Source organism: Rhodamnia argentea, chromosome 2 (genome assembly GCF_020921035.1).
Source record: "Rhodamnia argentea isolate NSW1041297 chromosome 2, ASM2092103v1, whole genome shotgun sequence".
In the NCBI taxonomy this organism is placed as follows: domain Eukaryota; kingdom Viridiplantae; phylum Streptophyta; class Magnoliopsida; order Myrtales; family Myrtaceae; genus Rhodamnia; species Rhodamnia argentea.
In genome coordinates, this window is record NC_063151.1 from 7,044,758 (window position 1) to 7,069,699 (window position 24,942).

At 40.8% G+C, this 24,942-nt stretch overlaps 4 protein-coding genes across 5 annotated transcripts; 1 reads left to right on the top strand and 3 right to left on the bottom strand.

The window, feature by feature from the left end:
• Positions 1–202: 202 nt before the first annotated feature.
• LOC115755044 (protein GRAVITROPIC IN THE LIGHT 1-like) lies at positions 203–3,316 on the bottom strand. Of its 2 annotated transcripts, none has more exons than XM_030694294.2 (2): positions 2,846–3,316; positions 203–1,976 (listed from the first exon to the last, which is right to left on the bottom strand). In XM_030694294.2, the coding sequence occupies exon 2, from the start codon at positions 1,974–1,976 to the stop codon at positions 591–593; it is 1,386 nt and encodes a 461-aa protein (XP_030550154.2). In that variant the 5' UTR covers positions 2,846–3,316; the 3' UTR covers positions 203–590. The 2 variants fall into 2 exon arrangements, with proteins under 2 accessions (XP_030550154.2, XP_048131381.1); XM_048275424.1 differs by lacking the exon at positions 2,846–3,316 and adding an exon at positions 2,593–2,775.
• A 1,743-nt stretch (positions 3,317–5,059) lies between these two features.
• LOC115755027 (protein transport protein Sec61 subunit alpha-like) lies at positions 5,060–9,222 on the bottom strand. The gene is made up of 7 exons (XM_030694264.2): positions 9,079–9,222; positions 7,798–8,171; positions 7,082–7,309; positions 6,538–6,892; positions 6,330–6,457; positions 6,101–6,236; positions 5,060–5,667 (listed from the first exon to the last, which is right to left on the bottom strand). Exons 2-7 carry the CDS (start codon positions 8,139–8,141, stop codon positions 5,428–5,430), a joined length of 1,431 nt encoding a protein of 476 aa, XP_030550124.1. The 5' UTR covers positions 8,142–8,171; positions 9,079–9,222; the 3' UTR covers positions 5,060–5,427.
• Positions 9,223–10,483: 1,261 nt separating this feature from the next.
• LOC115755037 lies at positions 10,484–15,120 on the bottom strand. Its single transcript, XM_048275422.1, has 8 exons — positions 14,908–15,120; positions 14,258–14,313; positions 14,054–14,178; positions 13,229–13,388; positions 12,695–13,119; positions 12,085–12,570; positions 11,556–11,655; positions 10,484–10,834 (listed from the first exon to the last, which is right to left on the bottom strand). Exons 1-8 carry the CDS (start codon positions 14,974–14,976, stop codon positions 10,696–10,698), a joined length of 1,560 nt encoding a protein of 519 aa, XP_048131379.1. The 5' UTR covers positions 14,977–15,120; the 3' UTR covers positions 10,484–10,695.
• Positions 15,121–18,166: 3,046 nt separating this feature from the next.
• LOC115730890 (disease resistance protein RUN1-like) lies at positions 18,167–21,501 on the top strand. Its single transcript, XM_048275218.1, has 7 exons — positions 18,167–18,297; positions 18,482–18,633; positions 18,839–19,231; positions 19,394–19,767; positions 19,890–20,078; positions 20,175–20,899; positions 20,985–21,501. The coding sequence occupies exons 1-7, from the start codon at positions 18,167–18,169 to the stop codon at positions 21,499–21,501; spliced, it is 2,481 nt and encodes an 826-aa protein (XP_048131175.1).
• The last annotated feature ends 3,441 nt before the right edge of the window (positions 21,502–24,942 follow it).

Below are 24,942 nucleotides of genomic sequence, written 5' to 3' on the forward strand. Positions count from 1 at the left end.
AGTCTAAAAAGATACCACGATGAAACCTGCTTATCCCCATTAACAGGTATATTAACAAGTAGTGGGCAGTGTTCTGCCGCCATAGATAGTAGATACCTGTTGGATTAAGCAGGTCGTGGGCAGTCTTCGAAACCTTTCAGAGAGAATAGGGAGCTCGGTTTAAAAGACGGAAAGCATGCGAAGTGAAGCTACAAAATGACAGGCGCATAAGTTCCAACTAGAATGCACTTCATCCAAATATACATCATACAAGGCAGTGAAGATCAATGACAGCTGAAGGACTCCTAAACATTGCAAGACCTCGGGAATGTCTTTAAACAGACCGTCAATGAATTCACTGTGGGTTTCCAACACAACAAATTTTCGCATTTTCATTCTTCAGAAATACTTGATTACAGGTACAACTATATCTAAAGGAAAATGAAAATCCAACAAAGAAAAGTGTAGCCATGTTGAAATCCCCACAGCACATTTAGCAATCCAGCATGCCGTTGTCCTCTTCTTCCTGGAGTCCGCCTAAGCAGATCAAGACAGTGGCTTCCACACCAATATAAAAATCGAATCCTAAAGCATAATGGCATATCCACAGCTCATACTGGTTTGGAAGCCATTAGATACACCTGACAATGTAAAACTGTTCCGGCAATTCTGAACCCAGGAAAAACAGTAAATGCCACCTGTTGGTCATATTCTTCCAGCCTATTGTCCGCAGCTAGCAACTCCTCCTTGGCCACAGTTTCCATAAATACTTCACTAAACCTACACCCTCTGCTCACTTGAAAAATGGAGGCAGGATGATCAAGCGCGAATCCCAAGCAATGCAGGAGCCAGATCCGCTTTGCCATTTCCAAGAAAATAGCAAAGAATGTGGTTTCTGGAAATTCCCCGGCATTGAGCTGACTTCTGAGGCTTAAGTTGCCGCAGAAAGCCAGTTCCATTCGAGGGTGAATGAGCTGCATATACTTCACCCGACAAAACTTGGCAAATGCTGATTCAGCATTCTCATGAAGGGAATCCCTTGGCTCGCTAGAGATGAGCTCCATGAATCTGTCGAAAAATAGCTGCTGCTGCCTTCTCCTTTCCTGTGGTAAGGACTCTTTTGGCAGGGAAAAGTCTGGGTATTGGAACCCATCAAACATTTCCCGACAAACATAGGATTCAAATGCAAAACATTTGTGGTCTTCTTTCTGATAAATCACCCCGGGTTCCACTGCAATAGCTGCCGCATCGATATCCCAGCAAGCAGATTTCATCTCGTCAACCATTGATCTAACAAAGCTCCGCACGGACTCAGTAGTGTACTTAAGAAATGCATCAAAATGGATATGGTTCAACCTTGATAAGTGTATATTCTTGAGAAAAGAGAATGGCCAGTTTGGCTCCGTGCTCTTGTTGAGTAACCTGTTCTGCCAGCTTGATTCCTCCAACTTCTCCTGGAGAAATGCGATCTCAGATTCCTTGAGCTTAATCTGACGTTCCAGCTTCTTCACCATAATTTCGTATGTTTTTACCATACTCTTCTGCTCTTTGATTTCAGCCAACAAAGAAATCTCGAGCGAAAGGTCGAGCTGCTCATTCACATAGGATTGCTTCAAGTCAGCCAAATTGTTCAATTCAGATACAATGATCTGGTCAGCCACTTCAATCCCATCGCTATCACAGGGACGCTGAGAAAACTGCAAGTGGGCATATGCCGCTTTTAACGATGAAATACTGGCAAATAATTCAGCAAGAAGCACCTCCAAGGCATCCCATTGCTGAGAATCCTTTTCTTTAATATCGAACTGAGGCAGAGTATCCCAATTTTGGTCTTCCTCTTGCAAACCATTTGTTACTTTATCTGGAGGCTTGATTTTCTGAACAAAATTATCAACTGGGGCAACCCCAGTAGTGGCTCGAAGGTGGAGAAACTTGGCGAAAGCTTGTGCAAACTTACTCTTTGATGGAGTAACTGCAGACTGTTGAGCGGAATCCATCTGTGGCGAGAGGTAACGGAGAAACATTATCACAATTACAATTAACAAGTCATTCAACGGAAGCTTGAGGTTGTCACAGAACAAGGGTACGCTATAATGGGTCACTAGGAGCTATAATGAGCATGATGAAGAAAGCAGAAAGTGACATGCTTTAATGCTCAGAAACGGGCCACAAATTGAGGATGTAATTTCCTCAAGATTGTCCTTCGCGCTTTATAAGATTCTGCTTTGCTTTCTTTCGAAAAGGGTTAAAAAGTACACTCCAAAGCAAAGCAGGTAAGTTATGACAATAGATGAACAGAGAATAACGAGGAGGAAAAGTTGGAGCCTTGGATGAGGAGAGTGATTCAAGAAAGATGCCCAAAACCTGCAATCCTCTAGACTGTTAAAAAAAAAAATTCATGTCCATGAAGAACTCAGAGAACTCATGGAATTACTTCACCTACCATTCTCACTCTTCGGTCACGTTGTAACCACTCTTGAATCTACAACGTTAAGAATCTATCCAGCCACCAACTTAACTAAGAAATAAATACATGAAAACGAATTTGCTCATGAACAGACTGTCGATAACAGCAGAAGATGAGATGCCATTTCCTACAAGGCTACAACATACCTTTCAAATGGCCTCTGGTGACATATGTAGCAAGCACAAGTGCAAGGTGACAAGTTACAAAAAGCATGAACCGAATACAACTTAAGATCATCAGAAATCGAGTATGACCATGTTACTTCCATCTCAGAGGTGAAAAGGAGGCAGCTTGGCCCACGACTAACAGTACATAAAAGTTGTAGATGCTGACTGACATTGTCTAAACGAAGACCAACACTAAACTCGGAATTCGCAAGAAAGACAGAAACTTTCATACCTCTAGCGTCACCCCAAGAAAACAAGTGCGAAAGAGAGTGGGCGTTTATCTACTTCTTCTCTGCTCACTCCCTACGTTCACAACCTCGAGAAAAGGAGAAGCATCGTATCATCACCGGCTCCCTGCCTCAGCGAAAGAAAGGGCCGAAGCCACCCAAATGTCTCTATAGCAACGCTCCCGGGAGCAAGCAGAGCAAGCAGTGAGCAATGTCTGAAAACGACAGGTGAAGTTGGGGAGCACTCAAAAGATTTGAGCTTTGCGTGTACGCTGCTTGTCTTCAGCTACGGCAGGCAGAAGACTTTAGCGCGTAGCGCAGAAGAGGAACTGCCCGGAAACGCAGGTACTCGCTGGGCTTTGGCCATTTATTCTGCAAACTGCAAAGAGTGTAAAAAAATGGAGAGACAAGAGAGAGAGAGAGAGCGACAGTTCGAAGCTCGAGGACAGAGGAAGAGATTTATGGGAAGGAGAAAGGACAAGAAATGAAACCGCTCCATTCGAGAGATAACCGAGTGGGGCTGTCTGTCTGAGAAATCAAATTGAAAAAGCAAACGACAAAATACGAAAAACGTCATGATACCCACGTCGAAAATTAGTGAATGAAGCAGTGTACTGGTGACCTATCTACCTGTCAACAAATTTGAACCCGCAAAAATTACCCTTTTTTGGCTTCTTTTTATCTATAAATTTTCAGAAACGTTCTCCTCCTCTTTGGAACAAAAATATCCATTTGCAATCGCAAGACACTTTTTTATCATTGTCAACACGACAATTGAATCCGCAATACTCCTTATGTGCATGGCATCCGTCTTCTTATTCCATTCCATATCGAATATATTCAGATGTGTTTGGTATGGGCAAAAGCAAAAAATGAATGAATGAAATAATGACATATCGAAACTTCTTTTGAGATATAATATTTTTTTAAATCGAATGAAGAAGAAAAAGTTCTCTTGTGACACAATTATGCTAAGAAAAGTGGAGGCAAGAAAGCATACCAACAATATGCAAAAGGGACTTCAATTCCTTCGACTAGAGTCCACTTTTTCGGAAAGATCACAAAAAATTCTTATACTTATTCCAATTCAGTTCTACATGTTTCAATTATGTCAATTGAGCCATAAGAAATTTGTCACGTTTTGTCAATTAAGTTTATCTGATCAATTTTTAACCGAAAACACCGATGCGGCAGTTTAGTTAACAATAATCGTCATATATAGCATATCGATATCGACGTTGATAATTTTTTTTTTACAAAAAAAAAATTATGAGTTTTTTCTTTTTTCTTTTTTCCTTCTATCTCTCTCTCTTTTTTGGTGATTACAAGAGAGGGCTAGGCAAGGGTCGCCCTAGCCCTACAATCGAGGCTGAGGATCGCCCTTGCAAGCACTCGATAAAGAAAAGAAAAAATAAAGATAAATGAAAAATAAAAATTGATAAAATATAATTTAAAAATGTTTATGTCAACGATGATCGTGTCACGTAGGACAATCGACAACCACATCAACAATTTCCTTCCAAAATTTGAAAATAAATTCAATTGATAAAATGTGAAAATATTTAGAATTTAATTTGTACAATTATGATGTTTAAAACTGAATTGACATAAATACAATAAATTTAAGATTTTTTTGATAATTTTCTCTACTTTTTAGCTGCGTAGGTCAAAAAATTCGGAAGAAAGTAAGAACCCCTTCAACTAGAAAACACGCCCGCAGAGAATGAAAGCCAAAAAGAGATTTCATCTCCAAACACGAGCATCGCGAATTGGAATACAAAGAAGGCATGCGGCAATCAGCAAACATGCAGTCACTATACTTCATTTTCCCTTTATCGAAATGCGTTGATTCTGAAGGCGAACATTAGCGCGCGCACACACACCCCAAGAGTTCATCGACACATCTGGCGCTTGTAAAACCACTGTCCATTTTCTTTATCAACCAAATCTCTACCTCGATAGAGAAAAATAAATAGTTTTCTAACCAGTGCTTGCATTGCCAACATTAGGGCAGCAACCATTGCTCGATTCAATTAACTTTGTCAAATTCGAAATTCAATGCATCCAGACAAGGTGGGAAGACAAAGCCACCCAATGACTGTCCAATCAGCAAGTGTGGAAACAAAGCCGCATCTCCGACGAATTGCACACAAGAAAACAATGCACTTTTCCTTTTGGCACCAGGAAAATAATGAAGCTCCCCATAGGCCTGCGGAGCAGAACTGGAAAGAACTCGCTTAACTATAGATATTCATATTAGGACTGAAGGCCCCATTACTCGTTATTAATTTGCTAGTTTCACTTGATTCTACAAGCCATCGAATTCCAAATTGGAAAAACTATAGGTCGGGCTGTGGCAATGGTACAGATCCAGTCATGCTGCAAAAAAAAAAACAAAAAAAATGGTTGCAGAAAGAAGGGGATAATTAAGAAGCAAAACGATCTTAAGATGTTGTCCGTCTGCATTTCCTAGAAGCATCGTGATCATTTCCAATTTCTCAAATCTAGCATGTCTGTCCTACTCGCATCTGTCAGATTCACCAAGACTGGAGGGCGAACGAGCTTTGGCTAGAGAAGAGCCTCAATCTCAGAAACCAAAGAACCCAAGTTCACTAGCTTTTTCCTTCTCAAAGGTCTCAAAGTACTGATAAATGATGGTGACGGCGAGAAGAATCCCTGTCCCTGAGCCTATTGCCCCCATAAAATCTGCCAAAACAGTCAGTGCGCCAATGCAAATGCCCCCAAATGCTGCAGCAGTGGGAATGTAGCGGTTGAGCTCTTTCTGTAAGTTCGATTCACGATGGCCTGGCATCACCATTTGTTGTTCCTAAGATTGTCAAGGAAAGGGAGATGTTAGGGAAAGGATGGAACTGTGCAAATCTGCATGACAAAAGGTGCAGATCGGGACTGGCAGGCAATTATGAAAGCAGTTAGAAATTATCAAAAGAAATGACAAAGAACAAGTCATAAGTGGGTTACTCCACCAAAAAATAGAAACTTGTGGAAGATGCATGTCAGCTTGTCAGAGATTTAAAAGCTCAATAGACGAAGAGGGATAGTAAAAGATGATGGCCAAAAAGGAAAAGTTCCCAATGAACCGGATAAATCCAGGGTCACTTGAGCTAAACAGAGATAAAAGCCTAACAATTGCAGCCTCAGAATGAAGGCATGCAACTGCTGATACCCCATTATTCCATAAGGTTATCATTCAATTATGAGCAGACTCTGATAAGAGAAATAAAGTTTCACACGCTCCATACCCTGAGCTGTCTGGCAACATCTTTAGCGGAGGATCCAGAAACTTCAATCCATGTTTTGGAGAACAATGCACAAGCTGACAACATAAACACAAGATAGAAGAGTGCATGGAAGGGATTGGCTGCCATATCAGCCAAGCTGCAGGAGGATAGAAAAAAATGTCAACCGATGAGTTTTCAAATCAGTAAAGCCAGACTGAACATCAGTTTTGTAAAAGGAACAGATAATCACCTTGACGGAGCTGTGATATAATAGGCGATACCACCAACAGGGACGGATTGGCCACTTGAGTACTCAGATTCTTTCCATATACCCAAAAGGTTCACAAGGAAATTTCCACTATACTTCCTGTAAAGCAACTGATGCCAACCACAAATGCATGAGTTATAAAGCTAAAATTTGAGCACATTGTAATGCACAGAAATGTGACCTCCACTACCTGAGAAATGAAGTAAATATTGGATACAAGAGCTGACTGCAGAATGATGGGCATGTTAGATGTGTAGAATAATTTGATTGGATAAGAACCCTGCTGTCCTCGAGCATTCTTTGACCTCACAGGCAAAACCACACGGAATCCTTGGAAGTATATGACTATTAAGAAAACCAGGATAGTGGCTAGCAGATTTGTGACATTTGGCAGATTCTGTCGATAAAAAGCCTCCCGCAGAGCACGAACCTTGTCCGTACGAGTGATGAGGAGATGAAAGAGAGCAATGACTGCACCTTCAAATTCCGCTCCTCGTCCACTGTTAATAGTAGTCGGGCTAAATGCTTTCCAGATTATAGTTTCACTGAAAAGGAGAAATGAACAAATGAGAAAGCTGCAGACACTTATGTTCTTTGAAAAATAATACAAGCAAATTAGGAATGAAGCCACCCAGTCAAAATATCTCAAGAGCTTTCTTATACAGCCAACATGTATAATAGAAATGCTCATAAATAGACCTGCAAAAGTTAGGCAAAAAAGAAGGAAAACTTACCAGATGTTAGTCGCTATGAAAAGAGAGATTCCAGAACCAAGACCGTAACCTTTCTGAAGGAGTTCATCCAAGCATATAACAATGATGCCAGCAAAGCATAGTTGAATAATTATGAGAATGGCATTTCCAACACCGAGTTGGCCAACACTTCCATACATTCCTGAAAGAACATACGCAACAGCCTCCCCAATGGCTATCAAAATGCCCAACAACTTCTGAGCTCCATTTCTGCAAGAAAGAAGCTAACAATTCAGCTTGCAAAAGGAAAAAAAAGAACAAGGAAAAAAAATTGCTGAAGTAAATTAAGGAGGCACACAAAAAGAAAAAAAAACAGAAGCACTATTTTGATCGAGCAGAAAAAACTGATGTACTGTGACTAAGGTCAAACACAGAAAAGGACGTCCTCATTTCCAATAAAGACATCCGATAGCTTAAGTTCAAAATATGGGCAATGTAGATAGAGGTATCTATCAACAACTACTGATGCTTCAAAGATGATAAGAAGTAGGAAACTAATTCAGCAGTAGGACTTCCATGAGCATCAAAATGAGGTGAATATCAAAAACAGAGCAGCAGCCAAAAGCTGTCTACAGGTACCAAATAATGACCGGGATACTGAAAAACGCAACAAAAGAGGCTTTGGTATTGAAAGAGAATGATCCGGCATGGGAGATAATAACAGGCTGGAAATATAAATTACTTCAACTGATACTTACAGGAGAGCTCGATCCTCACGAACATTATTGTCCACTTCTATGATTTTTGACCCAGCCAGGAGCTGCATCACAAGCCCAGATGTCACAATAGGCGTAATACCAAGCTCCATAACGGTTCCACGGTTTGAAGCAAGAATAACACGCATCCAGTAGAAAGGATCAGCGCCTGTGGTGGAATGTATGCCATACAGAGGGAGCTGACTGCAAACCAAGAAAATGAAGAGAGAAATGACGGTGTAAATGACTTTCTCCCTGAATGGGATTTTCCTATCAGCACTTTGAACTTCAGGCAAGAACGAAAGGAACGGTCTGACAAGATGAAGCACTCTGAAACCCCCACCCATGGTATTTCTCTGACACTAATCCCCAAAGACCTGCACCAGATATAAATCAGAAACCAGGTTCACAACTACACTATATGAAAAGCTCTAAATGTCTTAAAAATTCTAACATCAGTTTCTGAAAATCAAGTGCTGCAGAAATAAAAAGCTACTAAAAGAATGGACGTGAGCCATCTAAAAGGGGTTCATCGCTCTAAACTTTTCCTGACGGCACTCCTAATCTTAATAAGCAGTCTACTGTAAAAAATCATTAGGCTAATTGTATATTTCCTTTCAGGGTACCAGGAGTGCAGATTCCACAACAAAATCATATAGTTCTTTTGAGTCTTCACATGTTCAATCGATAACAAGAACTCCCTCCAACAACACATGCACAACCTGTTGCAAACACCAAATACAATTGACATCACGAAGGGTTCTGTTCTCCAAATTAACGCCCCACGTGAAGCAGTCAAAGGTATCCACCACTTAGAGGGCACGGAGGCTCCAAGCCGCTCTACACGCGCAAGCACACAAACGCATGAACGTGCACGCATGAAGAATCCAACCTCAGAACAAAACTACACCAGTCACTTCACCTTGGAGCAATTCAAGACCTAGTAAACGCCATGTGCGGGCACGTTCCCCTGGGCAGGAAAATGGAAACTTTCTTTTTCTTCGCATTGACTCAATCCAAGCCTCAACGCGACGCGATTCCAAACACACGCGTGAACCCCAAAATCCCGTCGTGCCGAACATCGAAACCGCGCAATTCGCTCAAACATATCAGAAATCAATCAAGCGAGCTCAGAAGGAGAACAAAAAACGCATGATTTACATTCTCGAGCAAGGGAATCGACAAGCAGATTCATACTAATCCAACAACGTTAATCGAGGTATCCAGACATACGGTTGCCTCAGCAGATGGAATCGTAGAGGAAGAGCGAATCAGAGATCTAACCTTGAAGACGCTCTCGAACTTTTGACAGTGGGAGAGATTTCGAGTTCGACGGAGAGAGAGATCTGGAAATACTCGCGACGATGGAGATTCGGGCTGCGGGGGTTTGTATAGAGTGACGGGGGTTTTATATGTGGGGTCCAAGGCCACGGGGGTCTGACGAGTGAAAATATGACACGTGTAGGAAATCAGTGACGTGGCACGGAGCTCTGAATCCTAGCCCAAATATTTTCGAGAGGCTGGTATTGAACTTTCAACATAGACTGCGCTCTATAAGCTGACAAACTTTTTTGGTTCAGGCTAAATATCAATGGAAAAATCATATGTGGCTGTTGGACTAAATAAATATTAAATCATGTCGCATTTTTCTATCAGCTTAAACTTTTAAAATAGTTAGTCGTGATTTCATAAAATCTTTCATGGTATTAGAGCAGGAGGTCCCGAGTTCAAATCTTTCCAGACCCCTATGAGCGGTCGGTTATAATCCTTCATACGTGGTTTAATATTTATATATTTCAATAGCATCAATAGAAAATTTCGGTTTAAAGCATATTATATATTTGTTAAAGTGGTGATAGAAAATTTTCAAATTGCTATATGACATTTTTTATTGGAATACACCTATGCCATTTATTTCAAATAAGTTTTGACTTATAAAAAATCTCCAATATATACTCCTAACTCAAATTTACCCCCATTAAAATAGATACGTAACAAACCATGTAGATTTTTCAGGTCGGATTTGTTATTTTTCATCTCAAATTCGTTTAGAAGTCATCTGTCATATGTGTTGACACATATGCATCGTAACAAAATTTTGGACGGAATGCTAATAGAGGACAAATTCAAATCGAGAGTAACAGTTGGGTTTTTTTGTGAGACAAAATTAATTTCGAATAAATGTGCCATGTATATCAATTTGAGATTCTTTTAGAAATGAAAATTAATTCAATATAAATATGTCAGGAATACCAATTTTAGACTTTTTATGAGACATATGTCATGAGGGTATTAATTTGAAATTTCCAATGGTATTAACCTGATTTTTTTTTTAAAATAGTAGAAAGGTGTTAACACTTGTCTTAATAATTCTTTTACAAACGGGAAAATAAGCCACGTCGATGGGAAATATTGTAGTATAACCACAAGAATCATGGTTAGCGATCCAGAAAATAGCAGTTAAATCTATTTGATCACCGGCAATAACATGTTTATGCAGTGAATTTTAGATACGGTCTACGATGTTCCTTTATAAGACATCAGAAAAATCCCGTATATCTAATCCAAAACCCCGAGAATTAGGCAACAACAACCTCCACGAATGACGACTAACAAGTTAATGCAATGTCACGCTAATGGTATTAGTTTGGTTCAATTCATCGCGTTGCTGGGCAATATGCCTCTCTAGTCCGAGCAATGTTTCATTCCTCTCTCGATACGTCAACATGGGAAAGCATGGACAGAGAAAAGTACACTCTCATAGAAACCATTCCGAATAGCAGAGCTTGGAAATTTTGTAACTGAAGTAACGACCTAGTTGCATGAAACTTTGCATGTACACACGGTGAAGATTACAACCAAAAATGCAGGATAGAGAAAATAAAGTGTCTCAAGCTATCCTCAAACTTTCTTGAAGAAGGACAAGATGTTGCCTTGCTTAGGATCTTTAAGAGTTGCAGATTTCTTGTTTCCTGCCTTGCCTGCTGGATTGCTAGGACCAGTGGGAATGACTGCCGGGGACTTCTTTGTCACAGGAGGCCTGGAGATTTCACAAATTTGTTTAAAGCAAATTCTGCGGAGGAGCTAAAACATAAGAGAAACACTAAATATGCCAAGATCACGATTGCAGCCTAGCTCCATCATTTAGTACCATAAATTATGTTTCCTGTGAACAGCCTCACAATCTGTCATTCGATAACAAAATCCCCAGTAGCATCTAATGGCCAGATCCCAATATGATGATCAATCTTAAGTGCACTAGTCCTTTTTAAGGCAGCACCAATCCTTGTGGTCATGCTCAAAGCAGATATCCACTGATGTAATTCAACAAAAAAGAATGACGGACTTGGGCGTTGCTAATAGCTGATTGTGGTGTCTCGCAAAGACACAGTTTCTATACTTTGATGCGACATGAGAAGTCAGACAAAATAAGGAGACCTAGGACTTAGTCTGAAAGATGTAGACTCGCTATGTGAGGACAAATATCCAGATAACCTCCTTTAATCGGACCAGCTCTGAAGGCTTGAAGGATGAGGAAAAAGCAGATTAGAAGCAGTTATCACTCCAGCTTTCAGCTTTGCCTAACTGCAACTGAAGAAAGTGGCACTCTAACAGCAGAAGATATTTACAGATCAGTCTAGCTAAGTTCTCCATAAGCAGGTATAAACCTAAAACTATACCAGCGTGAGCTTCTATCCACAGAAAGGTCATGAAAGATACTGGAACACAGAATGAAAAAGACTCAAAGAAGAAGAAGAAACCTGCTCGTGGCGTCAGCAGCTCTCTCATCATTAGGTTTGTCAGTTGTAGTACTGTTTGCTTTCTTCAATTCTTCCTCACCCTCCCAAACCACTTCGGTTACTGCAAAAAAGATGCGCTCAAGAATGTGAAGAGAAAAACCTGATGACACCTCTTACCGATGGATAACATACAAAAAACTCAAGGTGTGCAGTTAATGCCTATTTGGCTCGTAAGTGGCTTTTGTCGTGTATTTGGGTCTGTAACATAAAATTAGTGACTCCCACCAAAAGCTTTTGTATGCTCACATTATAAGACAAATTGCTACAGTATCAAGTGCAACAACTAACCATCCAGTAATGTTCAATCAGGGTCGCAAGCACAAAAAATCCTTATAGCTACTACTATACTGATAGTTTTCAAAACGTGAGCGGATGCAATTGCCCCCACTTTCTACTAAGTAATCCGTCCCTTCCTATCAAACCCCAACATGTTAAAATAAAACTAGCATGCTGAGTAGATTATGAGAAGGATAAATTAGCATCAGGTTACCTTCTCTCCCACGTTCATCAATTCTAGTCTTCAAAACCTTTCGCCTCTTTGGTGAGGTTGGAGTAGGATTTGTCACTTTACTATTTACATCCTTGGAGGAACCATGATTTTGGCCCTTTAAAGAGCACATCGCGATGTTCATGCCTCTGCTGACGGCAGCAACATCTTGCTTTGGTGGCTGGTGGTGTTCTTGCTCACTCACTTTTACTTCATCAACATCCATTTTATCTCCCTCGCACTTCTTCTCAGAAAGTAACTCCTTGGCACTCTCTTTTGAAGCTAGGATAGACTGGGCCTTTGGAAAGTCAGGTGATGCCAAATTGACTGCATCTTCATCCTCGTCTTCTTCATCTGAGAAATCAAATACAACTCTTCTTTTTCTACTGCCTTCAGTTTTGGTGCTTCTCTTAAGATTGACATCCCGAACCTCATCCTCGCTGTCCAATTCAGCTGCCTCATGTGCACAAATTTGAGCTTCTGCACTAACTGATGACGATATATTTTCATTAACAGAAGGAACTCAGTAATGGTCCTTATAAAGAATTGTTTTACAAGACTTCCCACAATTAAAGCAAACTTTCGAAAGTGACGAATGGTTTTAGGAACCAACCGGTGGAACCTGGAGCAGCGCTGCTATTTTCTGCTGGGCCACCACTTGATTTTCTTGTGGTTGAAGCACGACCCCATAGATTTGCTAGAGAACCCCCAGCTGTGGAAGAGTTCTTACTGTTCTGGTCCAACTTTTTACTCATAGGCAAGTTAGTGGCTTTTTCTTTGTCTGCAGGCAGTTTGGTGGCTTCATCATGAACTCCTGCACCATTACCCTCATTTTTTGCATAACTGAGCACATCAACTGATTGTTCCAACTTGATTTGGCTTGTCTGTTCAATCTTTCTTGGTTGTGCTGGGGTAACTTTTTGAGGGACAGTATTTGATGGTCCTGAGGCTCTAACGCCATTCAACTTGGGAGCTCCCAAATCAAATAATTCCCTCTCTGCTCTTCGCTTAACAAAGGGATTAGCTACCGCACAGAACCTGAAAAATCATTCAGAGAAGTCATTCTGTTTAGCCCTCGTCAAAATTCTATGTTCAATGACACCTGCATGCATATAGAAACTCAGAAACTTGAACCAAGGCATCTTACCTGTTATCTCTCAGACAATTCTCGGTGGTTGCATTCTGGCTGAAAAGCTCCTCTGCCTGCACAAATTCGGCATTCCAAAGAGCAGCTGGATCCTTGGGGATGCAAGTTTGCACACTATATACATGAACTGAGCATTTACCGTTGAATTCTTCCCTGGCTTCTGCATACACATCAAGCAAAGTAAATATCCCTTATGAACTTTTGTTTAATTCAATGAAACCACGAAATTATCTAGGAATAGATATTCAATATGTAGCAGGCAAGGGAATAGAGCTCGCACATTCCCACATCTATACAAGCAATAGAACAACCATGAAGTCAACAAGATCCCTGTTCAATTTCAAATTTCTATCCGTAAGCCAAGTTGTATGAGCATCCACGTTACAAGTGGGACTGGTCAAATCTCAATTCAAGGCAGCAATCTGTCTGCATGGAAATTTCCTAACATATGGTTGAACTCAAGCATGCCCATCGGCGATATTATTTTGACATGACGTAATTATAATCTCAAATGAACAAACTCATTTCCTCCTGCTTGTAGCCCCTAAAGAATTATTAAAACCTACAAATCTAGTAGTCTCTCCAAACTCCAGTACTGATCCATGTTGTGAAAAAAAAAAAAAAAAATGCAAACAAGCTCTCTCTCTTAAAAAATCTGAAAGGAAGGCTTTTAGTTATAAATGTTTAAAACAAGAATCAGTCATTGCACATTTTAGCTCCTTCAGACATCACAAAATGAACAATCAGAGAAACTCCATTTCATTATTTAAGGAAGGACAACCGATGGAAGTATTAGGCAATAGGCAACACAAAGTAAAATCTGACCAGCAAGTTTAGGCCCAGAAACAAGTTTGATATGGTAACTTGATGGGTTGTCCTTTAACCATCCAGATAAAGAGTATACTACTTCCAATCCGTCTCCATGTCTTTCAACAAATTCTTGCAGCAACCTGAAGAGAAAGTAACTATTAGCTGCGCTATTTTCAAGCTCCCGTATACTAAATCATTCTTTATGAAGACAGTGCTAACCTCTTAGCAGTATTTGAAGATACCAAGAAATTGCGGCTCAACCACTTGTATGAAACCTGAGAAGGAATACAAATTGCTTAGAAATTGCTGAAAGAACTGGCCATTGAAAGAACAGTTGGTGTCCTGCAGAATAATTGGTGTCCTAACAGAAGGGAGAGAAACTGGGATTAGATGATGCCAACTCAAACAAAATGAATTAATGGGAAAACAATCCTAACATCACTTCCTACAAAGTAAGCGAAGCCATCACAAATTCAATATCAGTCTTTCAAGATCCCACAATTAGATAACTAAATCTTGTAAAAGAACTGGGCTAGAAGAAACACTACAGAGTAAATCCATAGAGATCAATTCAAAGTTGCCACGCAACAGAACCCTTAATCTCCTAGTGCATTAACACTCGATACGAACCCAGACACGGGAATCATATGTAGTGATTCTTTTTTTTTATCCTGACAACGGAAAACGCTTCAAAAACTAGTGACTGAACTACGCGCGTCGGCAGGTACCTTCTACGAAAAGTCCATACAAATTTACCCTAGAAATCCGACAGCGCGAAATGGATATGAACCGTCACAAAAAAAAAAAAAAGTTAATCAGATGTGACACCATGAGATGGAAATCGAAAAAAGGGAAGGAGTTAACGGTACCACTTGAAGCTCATCGGAAACGAGGGCCGCGATCTCGTCGATGATCCCTAGGGTTTCGGCTTGGCACATCTTCGTTTCGAAGCTCCGACGGATGCGGGACGGCCCTTGTGCTGAGTGATTGCCCTGAAGAAGAACTCAGATGTGTTTCCCTCTCTAGGGCTCAATCCCAATCCAATTTTCCCGCCATTTCTTTGAGGCGTCCCGGGAATGATTCGGATGGGGATTTTATAACGCGCGCTAAGCATTAAAGCAATCTGGAAATAGGAAAAATCAGGTTCCTGCATATGTCGGTGATACTTATCTAACAATATATGCTTCTTGCCGACAAAAGTTGATCGTCGAATTCAATCGGTGGTGCGCATGTTAATGTCCTGCTTGATGATGTTTTTACAATTCTATCATCGTAATCCGACTTTTGACTATTAAACCAGCTCAGCTTAATAGCATCTCTGTATTTAGAAATTTAAATATATACAACAACCGAATCGTTGACATATTTACTAATAGTCGAATAGGTATTTTCATGGCCGTATCATAGTCTCCTTTCCGATGGTTAATGCCTATCCCCCTATGGCGTTGGTGTTTCATACCCTGGAAAATGAAATCAAATTCCATGTGAAATAAGTCTGATAACCAAAAGATGACCGATAACTTTGCTCATCCAATCACGCATTAGTAATTTATCGGTAGCTTTTACAAGTACCAACATGTATTTATACTTAACAAAAATATTCCAATGATCTACTAACGTTTATTTTTAGAACTTACCAACGTTGATGTTACTAATTTTGATGAGCAGTTGCCAAACTTAATTTGACTATTGTACCATCATAAGAATAACCAACTCAATCCTAAATACATATGTCAATTTACTCATAAACTTTCCGATTCAACTAATATAGTCCCAAACGTTTGTGCGAAATTCCAACGTAGTTTTTCCTGCCAATTATCGATGGAAAATTGCTAACATGGCGATCCACAATATGTCCATACAAAGTGGCCCGTCGGCGGTGATTGGAGGTCATGTGAGTGACTTCCATCGGCAATTGGCCAAAAAACCTACATAGGGATATCGCTGAAAAGTTCAAGACCATATTGCCTTTTTAAAAAAAGTTTAGGATTAGATCGATATCCATGGAATATACTAAGAACTTGTTAGGTAATAATTCCAATCTTAATTGCATATCAACTTTCCATCAGGTAGATTTGGAAAAGTATCAACATTTTTTCACACATTTAAAATTACCAACTATTTTCAAAACCAACCGATGTTTGGTATTGTGACTTACAATTTATTGAAAAATTATCAACTTTGATTTGATCGAGGTAACATAATTCATCTCATTACCATAACAACTCATTTTAGTCAGAGCACGGGCTTTATACTCTTGACGTGGACCTTCAGACTTCTTTCTTTTGAAAAAGGGTTAATACAAAAAAAAAAAAAAAAAAATTACAAACAAACAAACAAACTATGTCACCGTGACATGAGTAGGCCGATTTTTTGTGTTACTAATAACCCTAAACTTGCCCATCGTGACACAGGCGCCTATTTCCCAAAAAAACCTTGGACTTTAGTATTTGTCCCTATTATATCCAAAACTTCTTTTTGTCTTATAAAAAGCTCTAAACTTTTACTTTTGTCCCAATTCTACCATTATTAGCCTTTCACCCATAATCATCGTCGATTAATCCTATATGACATTTCCAAAATTATCAAACGAGTCATAAACTTTTCGCATTTTTGTCAATTCATAAACCTTTTAAATTTGTTGATTCAATCCTAAACCTTTTAAGAGATGCAAACTACCTAGAGTGGAGGAAATTACAACTAGTTGCACATGGCGGGAAAAGAGTGTGCGGTAGCATATGAATTTGATAATTGGCAACATCAAAAGGCTTGTATTTTTTTCACTCCCTTTATGATTTTGACACTCATTTTTGTGTGTGTTTTGACTATTCTATCTCTTGTGTAACCCATCAAATTTGATACAATTTTATATGATTTTTATTTTTTGTTAATTCTTTTATTTCGTTTCTTTTTTTCCCTTGCGGGTTCCATCTTTCTCCTTTTCGTCTTCTTCTACCTCCTTCACACGCCTCCCAGTCTCCTCTATGTTTTCTCTCGATGTTCACTTCGACGCCTCCCTCTCCTTCCAAAAATCTATAATTCAAATCTCACTTCCTATTGCCTCTCAGGACACAACTCGCCCAATATTACCTTCGTGCGGAGAAAAGGGGATCGTTGGGAAGGAAACTAGTGAGCCCAATGTCGATAGAGGAGGACAGAATTGACATAATAAAGTGGGGTTTTTTTGGAGGGGAGGGAGGAGATCGAAGTGAACTTCATGCAAGAGAGAAAACAGAGAGATGAGTGAGGGGCATGGGAAGGAGGAAGAAAAAGAAAAGGAGGAAGGCGAGACCCGCAAGGGAAAAAAAGAAACGAAATAAAGGATTAATAAAAAAATAAGAATTATATGAAATTATATTAAATTTGGTGGATCACACAAGGGATAGAATGGTCAAACACACATAAAAAAGAATGCCAAAGTTATAAGGGAGTGAAAAAAGCGTGAGCCTAAAAAAAAATCAGTGTATGGGAGGGGTTTGACTTGAACAATCCTTGGCATGAACAGCTTCCGCCGGACCAGCAGTCTCGACGGCTTCGATCGGCCTTCTGCATTCGTCTCTTCACTCGGACACCAGCTCCTACCATACTCAAGTTCTTCTCTTTCCTTTATAAAACCCTGGACAGTCTCCTCATCATTGTTGAACCGTCAAGACAACTCCAATTCATACCTTAGGACTCCTAGAAGGACAAGGTGCACTTGTTTCTCTTGTCTTTACAAAACTCGTCCAAGAAGTTATGGCATCTTCCCCAGGGCTCTCGTGAACAATCAAGAAGCTCCCTCTCCAGAAAACGAACAGAGTCGATGCACGCATGATGTTTTCCTGAGTTTCAAGGGTGAGGATCCCCCAAAAACTTTGTTGACCGTCTGCAAGATGCTTCACGGCGAAGAGGAATCGTGGCCTTTAAAGATGATCAGGACCGAGATCTACCTAGGGGGAAAACATATTAAACCAGAAATATTGGGGGCAATAGAGAAGTCAAAACATGTACTTCTGATTTTTTTCTGAAAACTATGCTTCTTCTACTTGGTGCTTAGAAGAAGTTGCTAAGGCTGCGGAGTGCAAGGATATCAACCAAGGATCCGTCGTACCGATCTTCTACAAGGTCAATCCATCTGACATGCGGAAAATGAGGGGAAACTTTGGGAGAGACTTTGCAAAAATCGAGGGAACTTACACGGGTGAGAAGGGAGATATAAAGAGGTGGAAGGATGCACTGAGAAAAGTAGCTGATCTCGCCGGAAGAGAATTGAAAGATGGGTAGGCCTCTCTTCCACTAATTTGGAATGATTCATTATGTTTAGTTTGCATGCCATGAATGTCATGGCTGTCATACTTTGTGTTCTGATTGTTCATCTGAACTGGAATACATGATTAACTCCTCCAAAACTAAACAGCCTTCATGGTCCCTGGGGAACTAATCTTCTGCATTTCTTTGTTGCAGATATGAGACAAAGTTTATTCGGCAAATCATTGGAGAAATTGAAGATAAACTGGGTCCTCGGCTGTCCTATGTGGTAGGCAATCTTGTGGGAATGCATTCCCGGGTTGCAAATGTAGTTGAACATTTATACTTGGGCGAGAGTGATGTGCGCAGTATTGGCATAGGCAAAACAACTGTTGCACGGGCAGTTTATGTCACAACTCCTCTAGTCCCACATTGCCTAGAGGAGGTCTTGGGAAGCCTTAAGGCTTGGGTGCCCTTAGACTTGCAAGACGCGTTTTCCGGGCGTTGTATAGGCGACGCTCGGAGGAACAAAACCGTGAGGACTGTGTGTCCAAAGCGGACAATATCTTCCAGTGGCGCAGCGAAAGCGCGTGGGGCCCAATGGTCTTGGTATCGTAACTGGGGCCAAAACCAGTTTCTTGGTTCGATATTCGACCTCCAACGAGCCGACAGTTGGTATCAGAGCCGACCTCCGACCGCATGTGGGGCCGCAACGGGCGCTCGCAGGTGCTGGTGCCGCTGGGGAGAAAGTTGGTATCAGAGCCGACCTCCGACCGCATATGGGGCCGAAACGGGCGCTCGCTGGTGCTGGTGCCGCTGGGGAGAAAAGCCTGGCGATCACATTTTTCCAGAAAATTACATGCCGGTTGTTCTACATCATCATTCTTGATGATGTTGATGAAAAGGAGCAGTTGGAAAAATTGGCGGGAGATCTTGATTGGTTCAGAGATCGACATTTGCTTCTCAGTAAATGCCATATACAAGGCAGAAGAATTATCCACTGGTTAAGCTCTCCAACTACTTTGTTTGAAAGCTTTTAGAAGTAAACATCCTCCAGCAGGGTTTGAGAAGCTTGCGAAGCAGGTTATTGGAGACGCTGACGGCCTTCTTCTAGGCTCGATGTCTTAGGTTCCTTTTTGGCTAATAGAAGCCTGAGGCAGTGGAAGAGTGAACTGGACAGACTTAAAGAACGTCCAGAAGGGAAAATTATTGACCTGCTTAGGTTAAGTTATGATGGACTACTGCATGAAGAGAAGGAGATTTTCCTAGATATTGCCTGTTTCTTCTGGGGAAAGGAGAAAACTCACGTTACAGGAGTTCTGGACAATTGTGGCTTCTACTCGGATATTGGAATGGAAGTCTTTGTTCACAGATCTCTTGTCGCAATCAAGGACGACAAACTGTGGATGCATGATTTGCTACAAGAGATGGCTTGGGAAATTGTTCGTCAAGAGTCTCCTGAAGAGCCAGGAGAACGAAGTCGAGTCTGGCTTTTTGAGGATGTATGCCACGTTCTGTGCAAAAACTCGGTGTGTACTCTGCATAATTAATTGGCAGGCATGCTTATCTAAACAAAAAATAACTTGCCAGTCATGTACTGACATACAATTGAGCTGTTTATCAGGGAACAGGAAAAGTCAAAGGCATAGTCTTGCAATCTGGTGACTGGAGAACAGTCCGCTTGAACCCAGAGTCCTTCACAAACATGACGAACTGCAATCTTAAACCATTTCCACCAGGTTTTGTTCCAGAGAATCTTCTCGAACTTGTTATGCGGGATAGCCTCCGTCGCAGGCTGTGGAGAGGGGCAATGGTTGGATTTAATACTCGTGCATGTGTATGCTTCATCAGACATTTATATGTTCAACAAGCTAGTAAAAATTTTCAACCAATTATTTTCTAAATGCAGGTTTTGGAGAAGTTAAAAGTCATCAACATCAATCGTTCCAAATTATTCATGGAGACTCCAGACTCCATGTATGTCCCAAAACTAGAGAGGCTAATTCTGAGAGGTTGCAAAGCACTATCTCAGGTTCATCCTCCAATTGGAATGCTAGAAAATCTCATTGTACTTGACTGGGGTGATTGTGAAAACCTCACAAGACTTCCGGATAGTGTAGGTAATCTAAAATCTCTCAGAGTTCTTAATCTGTCTCGATGTTCAAATCTTGAAGAGCTGCCTGAGAGCAATGGGGGCTTAGAGTGCTTAGAGGGGCTTGATGTTAGAGAAAGTGCCATTACACATCTCCCATCCAGCTTCACATTCTTAAACAATCTGAAAAAACTATGCCTTCCTGTTATTAAAGGAAGCCGACAAAAATTTTGGGGGACACTGACGCGAATGCTGAGAAGTGCTCTGAACTCCAGACGGCCGCGGTTGCCTTCATTTTCAGGGCTATCCTCTTTGACAGAGTTGGATATGAGTGGCTGCAGTCTTCTGGAAGGAGAAATTCCCAGTGATATTGGCTGCTTATCCTTCTTGAGGTTTTTAAGCCTAGCCAAAAACAGTTTTACCCCCGTACCTGCAAGCATTAGCCATATCTCTGGTCTGGAATTTCGCGTATTATATCATTGCACAAATCTTGAAGTGTTGCCAAGACTTCCAGAAAGCATAGTCTTCGTGGAGGCTGACAAGTGCCTCAGATTTGGAGAGGATATCAAACCCATTTATTATATGCACTGTCCCTGACTCCGGGTTTTGCTTGATCAACTGCTCCAGTTTGCTTCGGCAAGATCTTGGTTTAACATTGCAGCAGAAGTACTCCTTGTCGTTGCTTCGTTACATCATTTGCTGTTCCGTAGCGCTATTTCCTGAGACTTATGTGGTGTCTCCATGTCTGCAATGTGGAATACCTAAGTGGTTTAGCTACCAGACAGTTGGACATTTGTTGAGCAAAGGCATGTCACCTAGTTCGCTTGACAATAGCTGGAGAGGATTCGCCACCTGTGCTTCTTTGGAACAAACCAACTGCAACACCTGTCAGGACCTGGAAAATGCCCACTACCTTTTCTGCGACTTCTCTGCTGATGGAAATCGGCTAGGTCCAGCATTTAAGTTTCCCTTTAGATTTGTTAATTCAGGTTGCATTTCGCTAGGCTATGTGTCAGGTCCTCGATTTCCATGTGATACAAATTGGCAGGCGATGTCAAACCACATTGATGTCTCATTTAGGATCACCAACCCTGGTTTAAAGGTGGAAAAGTGTGGTGTTCATCTGGTTTACGACAGAATTTGATGATTTTCTAGTCAGGTGGTCTAGCTCATCACCCAGAGATTGGGATTGCATCTACCACGAGTTTGGACAACCAAGGAAGGGCAATATTGTCTTTGAAAATTTTATTTTCACGGACCTTTACCAAATGGATGAGTATGAAGGTGTAGCAAGCTCTGGGGTCCGTTTGCTTCCAATCGACCCTGAAAATCCTGGAGGTCGTTTACTCGCGGAGCTTCTATATATGCATTCAAGTCCTTGGGAATTTCGAGGACTATCTGTTCAAGATATTGCTAGAAGGTAATCTTGGGTTAGACCTTTTGGAATCTGAACAGACTACTAAAACTCTACAACTTTGTAAGTCCTACCAAAATCCAGAAGACCACCACCGGGCGCCGACATCTCCAAAATCATCAGGGGAATACAAAAGGCAACAAAACAATTTCTTTCTTGCAGGTTCCTCTCGAAGAACCATGATATCCGGTCCTTACTCTCAACTGTAAGTTGATTCTATGTTTTTTGAGAAACTAATGCCATACTTATATACCAGAAAATCTGCACGTAGATTTCGATGAAACACTTAATTCCTCATATTTAACATTCTTGACCAATCATTCGTCTTCAAATGTATTGCCAACTATATTCTGCTTAGTTTATTTTCAATCAATCCATCTTCTTTTTTTTCAAATCAAAGTCATTTTCAACTAAAGAAACTAGAGTCTACAAATTATAATATATATATAGCTAATTTGCAGTTAGAGTTAAAGCTCTGATCTATAACTTAAAGCCCTCTCCATGCAATGGAGTCAATGAACTTGCTCCCACAATCTCTTTCTGGCTGGCAGCTCAATTTCAGAGTTTTCATCTGCTAAATGACTCTCTTGAGGCACCCAAGTAGGCCAACAACCCTGATGAGCATGTTCTATAAACTCTGTGCATCATTAAATCCTTGCCCACCGTCTGATTTTTCCTTAATCAGATTTGATGAACTGAGTACCCATCAAGTCAGCTGTAGGGGAAATGGAATGTGGTGAGTTCTCCCAAGTGTTCCTTTAGCTTTTCTATTCATTGTTTTTCTTCTGCATACATCGTAATGAGAAATTGATCTGTCTATGGAATCATCTCTCTCAGGTCTGCTCCAACATTTACCAGGATGAAAAACAGTCATATTGCGATTCCAGGTTGCGCGCAAATTTGTCTATGTTCTCCAGTTGTATAATCTGTAATTGCGAACGAGCAATCTTTCTTCCATTTGTATAGAGATCGCTCTAATATCGGATGACTTATGGATAGTCTTGATTCTGTCTTGGTTTCTCATGTGATGTGAGAAAGGGGACGGCTATTATTGAGAAAAATTACTGACAAATTTTTGAGATGGAGGACTGTCTTTCAACAAATACATTGTAGCTATGTACAATTAGTTTTCCCCCCAGAAGAAGATCACAATCATAACGGTTGACACGTGAGGATGATGAAGCCGAATGACTAAATCTCGCAAAAGAACGAGGCAGGAACTATGAGATTTTAATTCATAGATGACGCAGTTTGAATCAAGTCGTCAAGGAATCTTCATACGGATCGTGCTCGTTGCCTAGCTACTAGCTATTGGGGTATGGTTCATACTCTCCTGCGACAGGAAAGCACGTGCATCCCTCTCCACGCTGAGTGGGCAGGGGTTTGGGGGAGCTTTTCCGGCAAGGTCTCAAGAGGGCAACACCCCATGGACACCAGAGGGCTTTTATGATTTTAAGTCCGTAATTTTTCATTAATAGTTTGGGTTTGTGTTCATGAATAATTATTGCTATATATACTCTTTTTCGCTTGTAATTGAGTGATGTAACAAGAGGTGCGAGGTGCTAATTATAGTGGAATCCTTTGTTGAACGCAACCCTAGTTTAAGGGTGAACCAGGATAAAATGTCGTGTCTTGAATTCTTTCTCTCGCTACGTTTTGCTTCGTTGTGATAGTGTGCCGAATCATAACACGAGCAGATCTCTTGCAAAGTGGTTTCATGGCTGCTAACATTTTGGTGGGGTTGCGATGATAGTCTTGCCAACCTTGACCTTCAAGTTGCGGGTGATGTGTAATCGCTAACACTGGTGGCTCCTCCCAACCATTTACTTATGGAAAAAAAAATGGTACTTCTACTAACTCTTGGCAAAAGTGGAGAATTGCCTTAAATCCCAAATCAAATAAAGCCCTAAAGGATCAAGATTCTTCTCCAAGTTGTTGATTTGTTGATCGTCTTGATTCTGTCTTGGTTTCTCATGTTATGCGAGCATTTAGGTAGGGCTGTGACGACGAGTTTGACAACCTTAATCTTCCGGTCGCAGGTAATGTGGAGTAGCTGTGGCTCAACCTTAATTTTTGTAACGGCTATAATAATGCTCGGAGGAAGTCGTTAGCCCTAGTCATCCCTCTTTCTTTTTTACATACTATTAAAAACAGAGAAGGCCGCTAAGCTAACGGCACCCGTATCCCAAAAAAAGGGTGCCTTTTTCCCGACAAATTGCCATTGAGATGCAATTGGCAAAACCGGATTCTACACCCATTTGATTCATTTTTACCATAATGCTTGCTAGAAGCAATTTGATCATCAATAGTATTAGGCACATATATTGCATGTTCATTGTGAATGAATGACTACGCGACGTTGTGATGTCGATGTATAGACGTCCATATTGCCCCTGTCCAGGCTTGGGATCAAGAGAAATGAGACTAGTGAAATAGATGCGATTTTTTGAACAAAAAAAAAAAATAGTAGCCTCGATTTAATTTAGTTGAGAAGTTAGATAAGAGATTATAGTACCAAAAAAATACCACCATCTAATCACTTCAACTAGGATTGTCACTTTCTATATCAGTATATAATTACCAATTCTACGTGCCGTTCGTAGGATGGACCGGGCTTGGGTGTGGAAGCCGGTGCCAAGGCCCGGCTGGTCGATTGGGCTCGGTCCAAAAATTGACCGGGCTTAAAATTTTGTCCAAGCTCGCCTATTATCTTGCCCAAGCCTTGTGATTTGCGGGGCGGGGCCCATGGACCACCATGCCCACAATCGGGTTTATTGCACAAAAATTGGTTTTTTCAAAATCGTTAGCAACCCTCGTCAGAAAAAAAGCTGCTATCCCGACAGTTTGACAGCCATGATCTCTCCTTTCCAATCAGGTGATGATACATGGATTTACGTTTGAAATTGTATTGTGCCTAAAAGTACTGTCGGCAAAGCACATTTCCCTGTTAGAAAAGCCTCTGTCCACATGATAATCCTCTCTTCAAGAACAAGCACGGTGGAGTAAGATAGAGTAAAACCTAAGCAAGTTATAAAACAGGATAAGAAAGGGAATCTAGTTATAGTATGCGTCTCAGGTACCGAGCGACCGTCCACTCAATTTATTATCAGCCACGTTAAACGATGTTCCTGAAGACTTGACTCGCACCGATTGATTGACCGAAAGGATAAG

What these genes read in the sequence shown, in the direction of transcription:
- LOC115755044 (XM_030694294.2), bottom strand. Translation starts at nt 1,976, where the DNA reads ATGGATTCCGCTCAACAGTCTGCAGTTACTCCATCAAAGAGTAAGTTT.
- LOC115755027 (XM_030694264.2), bottom strand. Translation starts at nt 8,141, where the DNA reads ATGGGTGGGGGTTTCAGAGTGCTTCATCTTGTCAGACCGTTCCTTTCG. An exon ending in CGTGAGGATCGAGCTCTCCT is followed by an intron (nt 7,310 to 7,797) that starts GTAAGTATCAGT and finishes TCTTTCTTGCAG; the next exon opens with AAATGGAGCTCAGAAGTTGT. An exon ending in ATGTTGCCAGACAGCTCAGG is followed by an intron (nt 5,668 to 6,100) that starts GTATGGAGCGTG and finishes TGACAATCTTAG; the next exon opens with GAACAACAAATGGTGATGCC.
- LOC115755037 (XM_048275422.1), bottom strand. Translation starts at nt 14,976, where the DNA reads ATGTGCCAAGCCGAAACCCTAGGGATCATCGACGAGATCGCGGCCCTC. An exon ending in TTTCCGATGAGCTTCAAGTG is followed by an intron (nt 14,314 to 14,907) that starts GTACCGTTAACT and finishes ATTCCTTCTCAG; the next exon opens with GTTTCATACAAGTGGTTGAG. An exon ending in CGCTGCTCCAGGTTCCACCG is followed by an intron (nt 12,571 to 12,694) that starts GTTGGTTCCTAA and finishes TATCGTCATCAG; the next exon opens with TTAGTGCAGAAGCTCAAATT.
- LOC115730890 (XM_048275218.1), top strand. Translation starts at nt 18,167, where the DNA reads ATGAGGGGAAACTTTGGGAGAGACTTTGCAAAAATCGAGGGAACTTAC. An exon ending in AGATCGACATTTGCTTCTCA is followed by an intron (nt 19,232 to 19,393) that starts GTAAATGCCATA and finishes TCGATGTCTTAG; the next exon opens with GTTCCTTTTTGGCTAATAGA. An exon ending in GAGTCTGGCTTTTTGAGGAT is followed by an intron (nt 19,768 to 19,889) that starts GTATGCCACGTT and finishes GCTGTTTATCAG; the next exon opens with GGAACAGGAAAAGTCAAAGG.